The sequence below is a fragment of the Schistocerca cancellata genome, chromosome 6 (genome assembly GCF_023864275.1).
Source record: "Schistocerca cancellata isolate TAMUIC-IGC-003103 chromosome 6, iqSchCanc2.1, whole genome shotgun sequence".
Classification (NCBI taxonomy): domain Eukaryota; kingdom Metazoa; phylum Arthropoda; class Insecta; order Orthoptera; family Acrididae; genus Schistocerca; species Schistocerca cancellata.
The window spans coordinates 228,824,051-228,841,636 of NC_064631.1; the positions used below are offsets into that span (position 1 = coordinate 228,824,051).

Genomic DNA, 17,586 nt, shown 5'->3' on the forward strand with positions numbered 1-17,586 from the left:
GCACTGAGAGAGCCTGCGCAGATGATGTAATTGAAAACCCTGTGTCACCAGATGTATTGCATGGTCTGATACAGGGTGAAGAGATCTGCTGTAAATACTGAGCAGTGTTTCGGAAGCCGATACTGAAAAACGTCGGTACCAATGACGAAGGCACACCCGACACCAAGCTCAGTCCAAGAGCCATCAATGTATACAAAGGTACTATCGCGAAGTTCCATGCAGAGGTCATGAAACTGAAAGTGATAGAGCAAAGCTGGAGTAGTGTCCTTAAGAAGCAAACGAAGGCCAAGATGAACATGGGCTGCTGCACAAGGCCAAGATGGTGAAGGGTTCACACCCACCAGGAAATTTGCAGGTGGTGTGAAGTTAAGCTGCCAGAGCAAGAGCCAAAAGCAAACTCCAGGACATAACAGAGAAGAGGGACGTGCCTCATACTGGTGATAAAAGACTACATACAGAGGGCTGCCAGGTAAGACATGTTGGAGGACAAAGAAAGTTTCCTATTGAGCAAGAGCCCCAGGAATTTTGTAGTTTCAATGGAAGAGCAACAGAATCGAGATATAAAGACGGTGGAGAAACCGATTGCACCACCAGAAAGTCATACAAACGGTTTTTTCAGTGGAAAAACCAAAGCCATTGTCAACGATCCATGAGTAAAGATGATCAGGACACCGCTGAAGATGTCGCTCAAGAAAACAAGCCCGTGGAGAGCTGCAATAAATGGCAAAATCGTAGTGAAAAAGGGAGCCAGAGACTCCTGGTGGGAGACAGGCCATTATGGGGTTAATGGCGATAGCAAAGAGGATGACACTCAGTACGGAACCTTCGGGCACACTGCTTTCCTGGATAAAGGTGTCGGGCAAGGTAGAACCCACATGCGCCTGGAAAATGCGGACTTTTATAAGTTCCTGAAGGAAACAGGGCAGGCGGCCGTGCAAGCTCCACATGTAGAAAGTGCAGAGGACACCAGTCCTCCAGCAGGTATCGTAGGCTTTCTCCAAATCGAAAAACACAGCCACAGTCTGGGATTTCCACAGAAAACCATTCATTACATGGGTGGACAAAGTGACGAGATGTTCAACTGCAGAACGGTGGTACTAAAAATCCACACTGTGCAGTGGTTAGTAAATAGCGAGATTTGAGCCACCATACCAGCCAGGCATGAGTCATACATTCCATCACCTCGAAAACATAGCTTGTGAGAGGAGGGGGGTAGTAGTTAGAAGGAAGGTGTTTGTCCTCACTGTGCTTAGGTATGGGTATGACAGTGGCTTCACGCCAGCATTTGGGAAACATGCCCTCTGCCCAGATGCGCTTGTACATATTAAGCAGAAAGTGCTTGCCCATAAGAGAAAGGTGCTGCAACATCTGAATGTGAACAGCATCTGGCCCTGGGGCAGAGGATCGCGATAAGGTGAGAGCATTACCTAGCCTGCCACAAAGTAAAGGTGGAATTGTAGCACTCATGATTCTGAGAAGAGAAGGGTATCACCCAAGCCACCTTCCCTCGTTTCCAATGGAGGGAAGCAGTGTGATAGTGGGACGAGCTCGAAATCTCTGCAAAATAGTGACCCAAGGTGTTAGAGATAGCAGTATGGTCTACGATGACATCATCTGCTACTGTCAGGCTGGAAATTTGGGAAGGGATCTTGGCCCACAGAGCCGTAGGAGGTTGGTCCATATGATGGAAGAGGGAGTGGAACTATCAAAAGAACAAGTGAATGAAATCTCGAAGGACGCGATAACACTGTGCAGGCATCTGTTTATAACGGATGCAGTTTGCTATTGTAGGATGATGCTTAAACATGCAGAGAGCACACCTCCAAGCATGTATTGTGTCGTGGCACACCTCAGTCCACCAAGGGACCTGGACATGCCATGGTAAAGAAGAAGTGTGGGGAATGGAAGGTTCAGTAAGGCTAACATTTGTGAGAAATACCACCTCGTCATCACAACTGGGGAAATCGTGTTTGTGGAATGTCGCCACAGAGGAGTAAAGCCCCCAGTTGACCTTAGTAACCTGCCATTTGGGTGTGCAAGGAGGTGGGGTAGGAGTCAGCAAACGGATACCACATGGGAAATGGTTGCTCAAATGTGTCAGAGAGAATGGACCACTCAAGATGATGGGCAAGCTGGGCAGTGCAGAAGGACAGGACCAAATGGGAATGTGTGTGTGAAGAGTCTGAAAGTGGGTGCTCCTGTGTTCAAGAAGAAGAGGTTTATTTGATTAAGATGATCACCAGGAGGGCACCACTCAGACAGGTTCTGGGAAAACCCCAAAGGGACTGGCGCACATTAAAGTCGCCAAGCAGCAGAATGGGGTGAGGTAGCTGTCCAATAAGCTGGAGGAAGTCTGGTGACATCGAATGACAAAGGGATGCAAATAGTACAGAGGGAAAAGGTCAAGTGAGGAAGGAAAAGGTGAACTGCAACAGCTTAAAGATGGGTAGTCAGAGAGATGGGTTGACTACGAACATCATCCCATATGAGTAGCATGACTCTCCTATGAGATGGAACGGCGACCTCGGGGGGAAGTTAAAATGGACTGAGAAGAAATGCGATAGCTCAAAGCAGTCATGAGGACACAATTTTGTTTCCTGAAGGCAGAGAACAAGTGGCCACTGTGATTCCAACAGAAACTGTGAATCTTCTTTGTCGGATCAAGGGGCACAAATGTTCCACTGGAGGAGAGTCAGGGCGAGGAAAAAATGAAGGTGTGTCACCTTGGCCGCTGCCGAGTGCCAGCCTGCAAAGACTTGCTGCTACAGGGCACAGAGGCAGGAGAATCCTGCTCCATTAGGCAGAATCCTGCTACAGAGGCATCAGCTCTCTTCTGCTGTTGGCCTGTGGAGACCAGCACAGGGAAACGGTTCTGCTGTTGGCCTGTGGAGACCAGCACAGGGAAACAGTTGGTGGTGCACAGCAGCAGCATGGAGGTCAGCTGGGCAATGGTATCATGTGGTGACATCATCGAAGAGGATCTTCAAGTCGGCGAGGGAGAAGACCATTTGCCTTTGTTTGACTTCTTTGAGACTTTCCAGTTATCAGAGGAAGACTCAGGTGTTGGCTGGCTGGAGAGAAGTAGAAAGTCTTCACGGGAGTAATCCTTCTGCTCTTTCCAGCCTGCCAGTTGTGTAGCTGGTGACTTCACTCCATGAGGCAAGGGTCTGATGCCTTGCTGCACAGCTGGATGAGGAGACGGTGATGCTACCATGACACTGGGGACCTCACTTCCTTAGAACTGAATTTGAGGACACTTGTCTTCGTGGTCATGTCCTTCATGGAGAAGGATGTAGCAAGAACAGTACTGTAAGTGCCAGACAGAAGAAGTCACAGTTTGCGACTAGCCATTAACTTGCGGGTGATCGGGTAAGGTACTTTTTCCTTTACCCAGATCTCCTTGGCAGCCCACTCATCAACATACGTGGGGCAATCTCATGAGGAGGCAGCATGGTCAGCACTTGAGTTGATACAGTGGGGAGAAGGAGGCGGACAATAGCCCTCGTGTGAATCCCTATCACAGGTTACGCATTTGGCCAGGTGTCAACAAGATATTTGAGTATGGATGAAACAATGACATTGGTAGCAGCACTCAGGTTCAGAATGTGTGATTGGACTGTGATAACTTCATAGCCTGCTTTGATCTTATATGGAAACACCGCTTTACAAAAGGTGAGGAAAAGAGTGCATATGGGCACTATGGAGGCATCTACCTTTTTCATCACCCAATGGATGTCAATGACAATCTGACCAGAGAGCTATGTTTGGATTTTGGCCTTGGTCAAACTGTCCAGCAGCCAAGTGTAAGTAACACCACAGGACAAAATCAGGGTTCTACAGTCCTCGACACAAACAGGTCATGGAGAAATGAAGCAGCAAGCAATTGTCGTGCTTGGGAATCAGAAGTAGTCTCCAAAAGCGAAGTGCCATTATGTAAATGACACAGGTCCAGCAACTGCATCAACATCTTTCTGAATTAGAAATGGATTTATCTTTGCAAAGGACTGATCCTCTTCAGTACATGTAACCACAAGGAACCATGACAAGGGGGGCACACCTGCCTTGGGTGATATTCACACCTCAGGACACTCCTCTCGAACACCTGATAGAGGGGCCAATCGGCAATTTGGGAAGGTAGCAGCTTAGGGAATCACCCCTCCCTGCACCTGGCCTGTACCATGGGGTACATGCGAACCCTACCTGTCGACCCGGGACTGGAAATTACACCTTACCCAGTCACCTGTTATACATCAGACGCATGGGCTGGCCTTCAGGAGAGCACAGAGAGGAAGAAGAAAAAGAGGAGCCTCATATGCCAAAGCAGAGGAAGGATAGGAGAAGGTGAATGACGAAAGGAAGACGGAATGAAAAACAATGGTGATATTGTTCTTATGTCAGCTACAGACAATGCGGAACATCCCCAAAAGCACCCCAGACATTTTTCCCAAGGGATTGGAAACATAATGGCAAGAGGGTAGACATGCAGCTTGGAAGGGAAAAGATGCTGCAAAGGCTGGGACCCCTTGGTAGCCAAGCATGAGCCATAATAGCAAGAGGGTAGACATGCAGCTTGGAAGGGAAAAGATGCTGCAAAGGCTGGGACCCCTTGGTAGCCAAGCATGAGCCCACTAAAGACTGGTAAGCACCCTGGGAGGAAATTTTGGGTTTGCTGCCAGTCATTGTTCAATACATTTCATGATATTTCAGTTGGGCACCTGCACATCATCCTCAGGTGAGCCATCTAAGACTGCAGACATTCCCATCAGTCTTCAATGGCTCACCAGAGGATGACTGGCAGGTACCCATTCAAAATAGTACAAAATGTATTGAACAATGATCCTCTAGAAGCCCAATATTTCCTTCAATGAGTCTGTTATTCTTTCGATCAATAGGTACTGCTGCCATCGTTATTTTAGATATTGGAATGCTTGGTTGTTGGATTTGTTGTACAGATTTGCGGCTACAGTGACAATTGCAGGCAGATGTACTCTGCTCAGCTGTTAATGTCTGGGTGCCAACACTAGTCTTTTGTACAGGATGCTTCAACACTGAGGCAGATGAGTGGCCAGATGTTAGTGGCTGTGAAGCCTTAAATGTCTTCTTCACTTCAGGGTATGAGATGCAACGTGTCACTTCAATCTCTTGGATTTTCTTCTCTTCTGCTAAAAACTGGATGGGTATGAGAACAGCTGACATACATGGGCAGGGTGGTACTCATACATTGAGAACTGGACTTACAGGTGGAAGAGCCACATCTTCCACACACACAAAGACCGCTTCTGTGGTGTCACCACCAGACACCACACTTGCTAGGTGGTAGCCTTTAAATCGGCCGCGGTCCGTTAGTATACGTCGCCACTATCAGTGATTGCAGACCGAGCGCCGCCACACGGCAGGTCTAGAGAGGCTTCCTAGCACTCGCCCCTAGTTGTACAACCGACTTTGCAAGCGATGGTTCACTGACAAAATACATTCTCAGTTGCCGAGACGATAGTTAGCGTAGCCTTCAGCTACGTCATTTGCTACGACCTAGCAAGGCACCATTACCAGTTACTATTGAGATTATGAATAATGTACCGTCAAGAGCGATGTTCACCATTTATGGATTAAAGCTAAGTATTCCAGCAGCTACGCACGTTTTTTGCTAAAGTCTAATTTCCTTGTCCTGTTCCAGACCTCACGCCAGCCTGCGTGAGCTAAAATGTGTGCCTTGCGGCTTCCTCTCATACCTGTGTTGGCTCTCCTGCCAACCCACAACAGCTTCTACCCATGGTGGTATGACTATAGTGTTGACACTGAAAGCAGTGCACTGGATTAGATACATAGGGCCTAATTTTAAGGTAGAGAAAGCTTGCTAAAATATGTTAAGGCAACATTGGTAAACTGAATCGGTGTGTAAAGGATGTTGACTTCTGCAGCTCACCATCAACCCTTTCCTGAAATTCTGAACTTCAGTGACTCTTTTGCTTTCCAGTTCCTGTTGGAGTTGTTTGGTGTCTGTATCTACAATGTCTGGCGTGTTACAATTCCTTTACAACAATTTAGCCCACTGTGCAGCTCAATTTAGCCCAGGGTACAGCTCAGTGTTGATAACATATCTTTCATGTATTTTGGTATTAACAACTTGTTTACTTAGATAGTTTTCAATGTCCTAATCAGGGGGGTGTAGCTTTTCACAACCTTCCAACAGAGAGAATCTGATGCATGTCCTTCCGTCTTTATGGCTGTGGAAAGGTGACTTCTTCCAAATGAATCTTTGACATATTTAAAAACACTAATCACATTATTTATAACAGATAGTGGTTTGTTACTAGTAATGCTTGTACTGATGTTTAACAGACATCTCAGGTGGACTACTCACATGAGGTCCCTTAGGGGTTTGGGTGTTAATATTGTCCGATGCACCACCTGAACCACTGGGAGTAGAAAAAAAGTGATTTAGGCTTCGTGGAAGTCATATGAGCAGTTAGTGAAGTGAGTGTCCACCCAGACAGAGCCCCAGTTGCCTGGCGTAAGCCTTATACAACTGAGGTGTGGTAGGTTCCCCAGAGGTTGCCTGCTAAGGATAGTTGTGCCTCTCAATGACCAAAAATTTCATTGGTGTGCAGTTAATATTGAGATTAAGTTTTTTTCTTGTTATTTTTACCATTCTTCTTGATTGAAATTTCCTGTGTACAAGTTCTACTCATCATGAATCTGTGCTAGCCAGCCTACGTGCAGAATAATAGTTTTCTCAGGTCAAATGGTAAGTTCAGCTTACCTAATCTGAGTTCTTAAATCGAAGCCTACAAGACTATCCCCTTTTTTGTTACCTAAGTGGATATGGCTGAGGTTCAAACCAAGCAATATTTTTGTATCTAAAAGCGCAAGTATTCCTTAAACAAGTGCGACAGGTGTGGTGCTTTGGTACCACATGCAGTGTGTCTAAAAGTTTGTGAAATGGACATTACATCATGAAAAATGAACGTCTTTGGGAAAAAAGACATTCTGTTGAAGAAGAACAATGATTGAACTACTGTGAATTACCTTTTGTTTCAAGTACAATCACATTTTACGACAGAATCATAACTGGTCTCAGCTGACACTAGCCACTTTCATATACTATTAGTCACGGTTGGCATTTGGTGAACACAATGCAAAATACATGCACTGCTTTGTTTGTGAATGCATATATTGTACATTTTGCTACACAAAATGCCACCCACCATCAGTAGCATCTAAAGATGGTCATTGTAGGCCAAAACCTATTATGATTCTATCATAAAATGTGATTGTATATGAAATAAAAGGAAATTCATAAAAATCAAAGTAATAATCACTTGTTTTATTACAGCAGTTCAGTTTTTAGGATAATAACACAGGCAAAACATTTGTACTGTCAATCTGGAATAAATAAACACTGTCTAGCTGCATCTATCTGAACACACTGTAGATCGAGAGCTCAAATATGAGATGTCATGAATAATAATTTGTAACTAAATACAGAGCATTGTAATTTAAATTAAATAATAGCCATTAGATTCTGAAAACTTACTAAAATACACACCTTATTTATGAAAGCATCCCGTGAAATGTTTCCAAGGAACATTGATAACTTGTTTGTAGATAGAATGGCATCGATGTGGTCCATAAAGCCTCCAGCTACCACAACTGCATCATCAGGAACCTCAACTTCAGCGATACAAACACCAGAAGTGCTGTCATATATCCTGAACATACCACCTAGATATGACTCAGAATCCATTAACCATACTCTAAGTCCACCATCACTAAGGTAGAAAGACTTAATATATGAGTTCTGATACGTATTACATAGGTTCACCAGTTTTACTGCACATACATTTGTCCTCTGCTTTGTAGATAAACATGATGCCATATTCGCAGTCTCTGAAATTTTGAAACAAAAAATAAAAAAAGATGGGTGTTATTCAGAATTGCATTTGATACAACATGTCATTGTCACCTGGAAACTTTTGGATAGGCACACACAAACATACCTTGTGAATTACTTTCTTTCATTGCCAGTGAATTAAGGTAAGTCTTCCATGTTGTTTTATACGAGAAAATTTTATCCTTTCTTGTAACCTGAGGAACATTCAGTGATACCGAATCATCGCTATGAAAGAAAAAGAATGAATTAGTAAATGATACAAAGTAATGTTTGTTGTTTGAATATGATGTCTTTTCTGAAACCGCACTTTGTGACAGGTTTTTTGTTTATACTAATTACACCTAAACAGCACCTGTGCCAAGTAAATAAGAAATGAAAACTGTAAACTATTGTGCATAATACCAGGTGTCAAATAAGAAACATAAATACAATGAGATACTGAGACACTCAACAATCATATATTCAAGACAGACATGAAGATGAATGCCCCATACAAAACCATTTTCCTGCATATTGGAGCTGGTAGATATTCATGCCACTTGATTTTAACATGTTGACCATATCATGTGTGTTATGCTATTTTTTTCTAATGTAATGTATTATGAGTGCTGGTTGAATGATCAGACTCAAGTATGTGTTACACTTTTTGTTCTAGATATTGGACTTTGGATCTGTTAAAATATGGTATTTGACTGGAATATGGTACAGTACTCTTATTTCTTTTCTTTAAAGTAAATTACACTGAGTGTTGTTGCACAGACCGGTTGTTCCTATATCTTCTAACTTCATGTTGCCCCTAAAGATGGCCACACATACTTCTGAAACCTTGATAAGAACATGTGATGAACCACTCTGTGCAATGCTGTACAGTAATTTGAGAAAGAATTTGGACTGTTAAAGTTGCTTGAAGCTTGATCGATTTTTACTCATGCAAGCTTTTGCAAGGATACCAATATACACGAGCTTGAGTGTGTGTGCTGAAAATGTACAAGTTTGTATAAGCAAATGTCAGTTGTGACGCATTATTCATTAACTATGTTGATCAATGTGAAGCACAGAAAATCAATTATAAATTGCTGGAAAATGTTATTCAATTATCTCTGCATCAGGGGCATTAAATCAAGAGCCTATCATTGTAATGCAAAGACAGATATTGCATACATTATACTTTTAACAAAATGTAAATCACTTGACTGGGTTATAGAAAGAAATGTCATTATTAAAAAGATAGATTTTCTGACAGTCAACTACAGAAGGGAAAAATGGAAGATATTTATTTATATGGGAGGTGTATTCCCACAGAAAGTGGCACACCCCTGGATATATGCATTACAGTGCAGCATGAGCGGCGTGTTATAATGTTGATCTACTGAGTATCATTATGTGGATCATGGCATGTGGATGTTTATAACATAAGTTTTGTGTAACGTAACTAACTATGGCATGTATCTTGGTACTTCTGATTTGTTTGTGAGCAATACAATCAAATTGTAGCATTTTATATTTTGCTGCAACAAATAATTTTTTTTCCCAATGGGGTGGTTGACAATTTCCAAATGAATTAAATTAGCTAATTGCCTATTAAATAAGGCACATGTTTAAAAGAAATACAGTCTGATGCAGAAAAAGGAAAGAAGATGAATAACTGTAACTCTAAACTTATACTTATTAAAAAAAGTATTTCCAAACTAAATAGTATCTGGTTGCTGCTAAAGTCAAAAGTACTCAATGTACCAGCATTTTATTTATTTATTTATTTTTATTCTGACATACATCAAGAATGGAAACACAGCAGGCCACTCTTACAAATTCAAAATAAACAGGTTACTGCATATGAACTGTAATTATGAAGGTATAGCTCTGTAGCAGCTTGAACAAGTGTCAGGTCTGTTGTTTACAGGGTTTCACCTTATCTGAAATGCAATCTTTGAAGTATCCTGTGATCTCTTACAGCCTACGCCTTCTGTGCAGCAAACCTCATCCTCCAGAGTTTCTAAAGTCGCCACCAATATCCTCCTTTAACAATTTAACCTCCTCAGCACTAAAATTATCCACATTGATGGATACTACCTTACCTCAGTTCCTCTCATGTATGCAAACAATACTTCGCTGCACTAAACAACAAGCCACATCTAATGTATCACTACCTCCCAGTGGTTAGACTATACACAACTTAACTAATGGTAAGTCAGGCTCCACACTCTCCCATAGCAACTTCCCAGTGCCACTCAATATGCAATCATGCTGTTCTAACTCCAAACACAATAAAAGGCATGATCATAAGAAACCTACTACTTATTAAGTCACTGCATAACAGAATAAGTACAATCACTGCATGACAGAATAAGCACAATACAGTTCAGAGAACATACAAAAGACTGCTGGCCGGAGCTGGTACAAGGCTATATAAGAAGCATTTGGCCACCAGCGACCCCTTATTATCAGCTGTAGATGACAGAGGCGCCAGACCGAAGTCTGCAGCCTCTGTTGGGGGCCCAGAGCAGCCAAATCACGCGCTACTCAAATGTATGCGGGTATCAATATGCACCGCAGTAGTGGTGGTGGAGGTACAGTAATCTGCAGGTTGCTACATGTGTAATTAAGCCTTAATTTCACTGTTCATGGATTATGCTGACTGCCTTGTACAACAAGTTTTTGACCTTGAAAGGCTTTCTTGTTGTTCCACAGTCACTCTGTTCACCTGACCTGACACCTTGTGACTTTTTTCTTGTCCCAAAATTGAACAAGTCTCAAAAGAATGTCATTTTGGGATTCTGGAGAACATTCAGAATAATTTGACTGACATGTTAAAGGTAATATCAACTGAAGCCTTTCCATGCTGCTACCAAGACTGGGAATGACAACTCCCCCTGTGTACAGCCGCCGAAGGGAACTGTTTTGAAGGGATAATACTGTTGTTTGAAAAAAATAAAAACTTTGGTAGATAAAGAAATCAGCCTCATTACTTTTCTCACACACCTTGTATTGCACCCACTATGGCACTCTCTGCTTTCATTTTTCACTGCATTTACTTTTACTAGGAAAGCCTTTTGGTGGGACTACAGTTCCCCCTTACGTTTAACAGCTGCTTATTACTATTCAGACCACTTCCATCATTACTCATATTCCACTGCTGCTGATCCATACTACCCCTGTTATTATTCTCATTAAACCACTGGTAATTCATTCCACCCCTACTGTTCCATAGCTGGCAGCATTTCAAATGCATATGCACCTTACACCCACAATTAATACATCATATATTTGATACAAATACATTTCTCTGATCTCTTACCCCTAGCTATACAGCAATCTCCTCATACTCCAATGCTAAACTCACTGCTGCACACAGGGTACCAGTGGACACCCTCCTAGACGTCTCTGGTGACAAATCACTCATCAGGAAAGCATAGAATGCCATTTTCTTGGCCTCCTGTAGTACCAACTTATTTATTTCCTCAATACATTTTAACTCGTATGTATGTACATTAAGCTTTCTAATTCTATCCACAAAATCCTCAATGGCTTCATTATACCTATTATAAATAAAACTCAATTGTTCACAGAAAAACTGTGTGCTATTTTGCGTCCTGTATCTCTGTATCAATACCTGCTCGATTTTTTTCAAAAGTTACTGCTTTGTCCACTGCCTCTGGACAACATACGAATGACTTTTCTTCTTCTGACATGTGCAATATACCTATCTGTAACAAATGTTTGTGCAACCAGCCACCTATGTCAGCCGATGACATGAGATCCTGTACACATGACACTACATCCTCACACAACCTGGAGGAAAAGGGAACAACAAGGTTCACCACACCTAGATCCACTCCTAGACTGTGTTTTCAACAAGCCCAACTCTTCATCATTCTCCACTTGTTTATTATTCATGGATGTTTTCAACGCCCTCACCTGTGCCGCATAGTTAACCAACAGTTGTACAGCTTCCCCAACAGTGACACATTGTGTTTCTAATTTCATCATTGCATCAACCTTACTCATTTTCGTGTACTCAGCCATAACAACTTCAGGGACAGAACATTCCTTAGCTACCCACATTACCATACTTAATTCTTATGTTTAATCATCACCCACTGGCAAGGTGCTGGTAGGGCAAGTGGTGTGGTTGCAGGCCAGTGGGACCCCGTAGATACACTGATGACAAAAAAGAATTTTTTATTAACTTCAGATAAACATTACATAATTAGCAATGTGAGACAGACTTGCCTCAGTCCAGCAATCAATGTGAGGCAGACATGCCTCATTCCAGTGACCCAGGCCTGTGAAGGCTTACAGGCATCAACTTTGGCACTGGCGAGGGGGAACAGTGTCAGCGCCCTGCAGTGCTGATGTTGGGCAGAGTGATAGCTTATGACATGACAGTAGATCACTGCCATGGCACCAGCAGCACTCCAAGTTGTGCTGTAACAGTGGCCTGCAGCAGTGGACGCCTGCACTTAGGACTCAGGCACAGTGATGTCCATCATGCAGGTGAAGGAAGACTGATGTGCATGGGGCACGACCTGCTGCCCTCTGGCAGGAACTGGACAGCAGAAGGTGCGGACAGCAGCACCATGGCACCAAGTCCCACAAACAGGCTCAGTGCTGCTGGCAGCTGACCTGATCCGGTCTCGTATCCATGGCTGCAGCTGGCAGTGCCCAGGCCCTCTTGTTGTCTGGCAGGGACCTAGCATCATGGTGGTGATGCTGGACTCTGAATGCCTCTACCTCAGAATCTGCTATTATTTATTTGACTCTGAGGCACATTTGTTACACTAAAACCCCACATCCATTCACCTAACTCATAACAAGAGTCTGGTCCTGGTGCAGTTTTCCACTAAGTATGGCTAGCCCATATCACCATTCTTTTGTGTACACATTATTCTGACCCAGATATTGCCACACTGTACTTCCCAACCAGCGGCAGCTGCACTTAATGCTACACTGGAGCTCCTTCAAAATTATCCTACTAAAAGCAGGTAGTGACACTACAATGGGAAAAGTGTCAAAATTCTGTGTGATTAAACATTGGTGACTCACTACAACTGTCTTAGTGACTGAATCTGTGCACTGTGATTTATTCATCTTGTAACATACAAATGCTGATCATTGGGTTAGAGTACAGGATACATAAAAAGTGGGTAATAGAATTTTACCAACATAAAACTACAGTTAATAAGACATAGCAAACATTTTAATACTAATGCAACTTTTTTGTGAAAACTAAGCCACATTTACATTCCAAGATTATTGATAAACTATGGCCTGCTCAAATATTCAGTTCATCCTTCATGAAATCTTCAACTGAGTGGTAGCATCACTGAAGCAGAGTATCATATAAGTTTTTTTTTCCTTTTTTCTTCTTTTTTTTCTTTTCTTTTCTTCGGTGAATCTAACTTCATACTCAAAATGGACTTTCCTTTTAGTTTGATGTAAATTTTCACTCCTGTGTATTGGGAAGTCTAAACACACAAGTGCAAATGATGAATAGGGAGTATAAAATTATCTTTATTTCTTATATTATATGAATGATAAAAACAGTTTATCTTGAATAATTCTAAATTGTTACTGATAAAGTCATAGCTATGTAGGGAGGGCGCTGTTAATAACTGCAGATTTTATGTTATAGTGAGTGACATAATTACCTCATATGTATAGCACACAATTCTAATTATTCTTTTCTGCAGTTTCAGTGTGTACAATATGTTGCTTGAATTTCCCCATAAATCAGTATTGTAGCTTATAACTGATTGGAAGGAACTATGGCATACAGTTTTTCTTGAGTCCATATCAGTGGCACTAGCTAATATTTGCACTGCACTTGCAAATCTACAAAATTTGTTTACTAGATGTTCAACATGTTTATTCCACTACAAATTCTTAACTAAGTTTGATCTTAAAAATTTCACTGAATCCATTTCTTCTTGATATTGATTTTTATGATATAGTTTAATATCCTGTGATACTGACTGTTTTCTCTGGACTGGATCATGTGGGTTTTTAGAATGTTCAGGATTAATCCATTGAGCTGACACCATGTTTCTAGATGATTTATTGCATTTAAGAAGCAGACAGGGATGTTTTCTGAATTGTGGTCTTCAATTAATACAATGTATTAACTGCAAATAAAATTAATGGGGCATTTAAACCAATGAGTAAATCAGTAACGTAGACCAAAAGCAAAAGAGGTCCAAGAATAGAATCTCCAGAGACACGTTGCATTACTGCTTTCCATTTGAAAGAATAATTTGCTGCATTTGAAGAGAGAATCCTCTTTGTTTTCTATTGCATACATATGGAGTAACCTTGATCCCATACCTGTCAAGATTATAGATAAACCAAGAGCGATTTACTGAGTCAAAGGCTTTTGTGAGTCACAAAATATTCCTATGACTTCATTCTTATTGTCTAACGAGGTGATAATCTTTTCAACAAACTTGTTACTTGTGTCTACAGTGCTTTTTCCAAGTTGGAAGCTAAATTGGTTTTTAAAAATAATCTCATATTTCTCAAAACAATTTTGAGTCTGGATGCAGCATCTCTTTCCAACATTTTCGACACCACTGGAAGAGGGGAGATGGAATGATAATTTCACATGTCCTCTCTTGAGCAGTTTTACTTCTGTGTAGTTTAGCATCTCTAGGGAACAACCATGTTCATAAGACTGGTTTATTATTATTATAGATAGTGGGTATCCTACTATTTTATGCAGAAATTCAGAAGTTTACTTTTTCAGTGTTAATCTATATTTGTACATCTATTGCTGAAACTGATTTAAATTTTATAAGGCACTCAGACTTATGGTCTAGTTCAAAGGGACATATTTTATTCACATAATCCTCAACACTGGTATCTCATTTCACCATATTAATAAAGAGCTCACTAAAGTATTCCAAAATTTAAACTAAATTCAATCTCTTCACACTTCATTTTACAAAATTTGTGACTAGAGGCTCTAATAAGGGGTGTACAGATTTGCTAATACCATGGGCTGCGAATCCATCCATGTGACTATATAAGAGCCTCAGACAAAAACAAAAAAAATAGGAAACCATACGCATAATGAGTTCAAATTACTTGTTTCACAAATATTCACTTTATTTAAAAAGTATAGCGACAACAATGTATTCTTAAAAGAACTAAATTCTACAATGACCCACCTTCTCCTTTCTGGGAGAGAATCAAGACATTAAATTCAGTTATAAGAATGAACAGTGAGGTGCTTTCGGATGAATGGCAGGCCACATGGGGCTGTCAGACCATGGTCTGTGCGTCCCTGCTTTAATACCTAATTCTGATGCCACAATTGACACATTGTCTTTGAGTTATTCTCTTGTCTTAAAATTAATGAATTTGTCAATTGCTTTGCTACCTTGAGAACTTATTATATAATTTTATGTCATCTAATATATTCAATAGTCAATATTTCTATTCCGTACATAGATGTCTCTTCTTAGCACTAGAGATCCTTATATCTTTAGTGATCCATTTTAATTTTCTTAATGCTTTTAATTAAAACATTTCAAAAATAAATAAATAATTAAAAAAGAAAGAGAAAGAGAACCGCTTACAAACGCTTCAAAATTTGCAGCTGTAGTAGCCACCAGAAAGATCGCGGGAGGCGCACATTGGCACGGCGCGTCATGGACAGTAGTTGCCGCAAGTAGAGTCCCGTCCACCAGAGGGCACGCGAGAATTCGGACGCGACCTCTGCCGGCGTAACAACAACAACAACTCCGGCAGGACAGGCAGAGCGCAGTCAGTCAACATCGGGCATGCCTAGGACACAGTCCCGGTCTATGCTAAGTGAAGTGCGACGTAACGTGAACAGTGTTATTACACAATTGGCGACGAGTAGGGTCGTTCTTTCGCGTGTTGCGTCGTTGTTCCGGTTTCGCAGTTTCTCCACGGCATGGAGGATTTGGTGCGGGTTTTGGTTGCGCAGCAGACGGAGCTCATGGCCACCATGAAACAAGTGCTTCCGGCGTTGCTCTCACCGCCGTCTGCTCCGGCGCCGTTCCCTCCTCCCTTTCCCCCGTATGACGAGACGGCAGAGGATTGGGACGCATATGAACATCGCCTACGGCAGCATTTCCAGGCGTTTCATGTTGCCGATGCGGAGGTATGTCGTGCTCTCTTCTTGTCTTGGATATCTCCCTCGCTGTATCAAGTTTTGCGGCAGCTGGCGCCGTTGCAGGAACCCTCGTCCTTGTCTTTTGACGCATTGTGTTCGTTGCCGTCTTCATATTATCGCCGCCGCACGCATGTTGTGGCGGCTAGGGTCGAGTTCTATCAATGCAAGAAACAGCCCCATCAGTCTTACCGGGCGTGGGCCGCAACCCTGCACGGTCTTAGTCGCAAGTGTCATTTTGTCACGGAGCAGTCGCGGGAGTCGTATGCCCATGTTATGGTACGCGACGTCATTGTTCGTTCGGCCCCTGATAGGGAGGTCCGGCAACGGGCCCTGCAGTTAGAAGACCCTTCCCTCGAAGAAGTCCTGTCCATTGCTCAATCGTATGAAGTCTCTCACGCAGCAGGTCAACAGCTGGAAGCGTGGTGCGACGTCGCGGAGGTTCAGGGCGGCGCGGCCGCGTCCACTGTGTCCGGGGTGGACGACGTGCGAGCGGTACAATCCGGCCGTTACGGCCACTTCCGCGCGGCGCGTAAACAGATTCCGGCCGCCGGCCCCTGTTGCCGTCCTGTGCGTCGTGCTATATACATCACGATCGGTCAAAGTGCCCCCAGCGTTGGGCCGTTTGTCGCAAATGTCATAAAAACGGTCACATTGTTAAAGTTTGCCGCTCAGCCTCAAAGGAATCGAAGGAAGCAAGTACAGAGGACATGGACGTTGACATTCAGGAAGTTTCATCGGGCCAGGCTCCCGACGCATCGGCACGCAAACTCTTTATCGAGGTGTCAGTTCGGTCGCGCCGGTTACAACTGCAAGTAGATACGGGGGCGGCAGTTTCGTTGTTGAATGCACAAACGTATTCCGACCTTGGATCGCCCCCGTTGGCGCCAGTTTACCGGCGTCTACGCGGTTATGGTAAACAGTTCATTCCCCTACTGGGTCAATTCACTACCGACGTGACTTACAAATCAGTCACTCGGCCTATTACTTTTATTGTTGTCAGTGATGCGAGCTCCGCTAACCTTTTTGGCCTGGATGCCTTTCAAGCTTTCGGTTTTTCTATCGCTGACACCATACAGTTGGTCTCCGAAGACGTTCCCTATCACTCATTAGAATCTTTGATCTCAGACTTTCCAGACATTTTTGAGGGGGGCCTGGGGCGTGTTTCAGATTTTGAAGCTCACTTAACGTTGAAGGCGTCGGCTCGCCCGCGTTTTCTACGCGCGAGGCAGATCCCCTTGGCTCTCCGCCCTCAGGTAAAGGAAGAGCTAGACCGGCTGACAGCCCTAGGGGTCGTTCTTCCCATTTCTTCCAGTGAGTGGGCTTCGCCCCTCGTTATTGTCAAGAAGCCCTCTGGAAAATTACGTCTTTGTGGCGATTTTAAGGCCACCATTAATTCCCAATTGGTGGTGGACACCTATCCTTTGCCTCGTGCTGATGAATTGTTCTCCGCCGTGACAGGAGGCCACTATTTTTCGAAAATCGATCTGTCAGAGGCTTATCATCAGATACCACTTGATGAGGACTCCAAACGGCTGGCAGTCGTCAACACCCTGTTTGG

General features: G+C 42.9%; 1 protein-coding gene across 1 annotated transcript in view; it reads right to left on the minus strand.

Moving 5' to 3' along the window:
• Nucleotides 1-17,586, minus strand: part of LOC126088260 (spatacsin) — a 388,646-nt gene that overhangs the window by 312,931 nt on the left and 58,129 nt on the right. The window contains exons 6-7 of the mRNA XM_049906389.1: nt 7,998-8,116; nt 7,547-7,887 (exon numbers count right to left, since the gene is read on the minus strand). Of these exons, the coding sequence (XP_049762346.1) occupies nt 7,547-7,887; nt 7,998-8,116 (460 nt within the window). The remainder of the gene's footprint in view (nt 1-7,546; nt 7,888-7,997; nt 8,117-17,586) is intronic.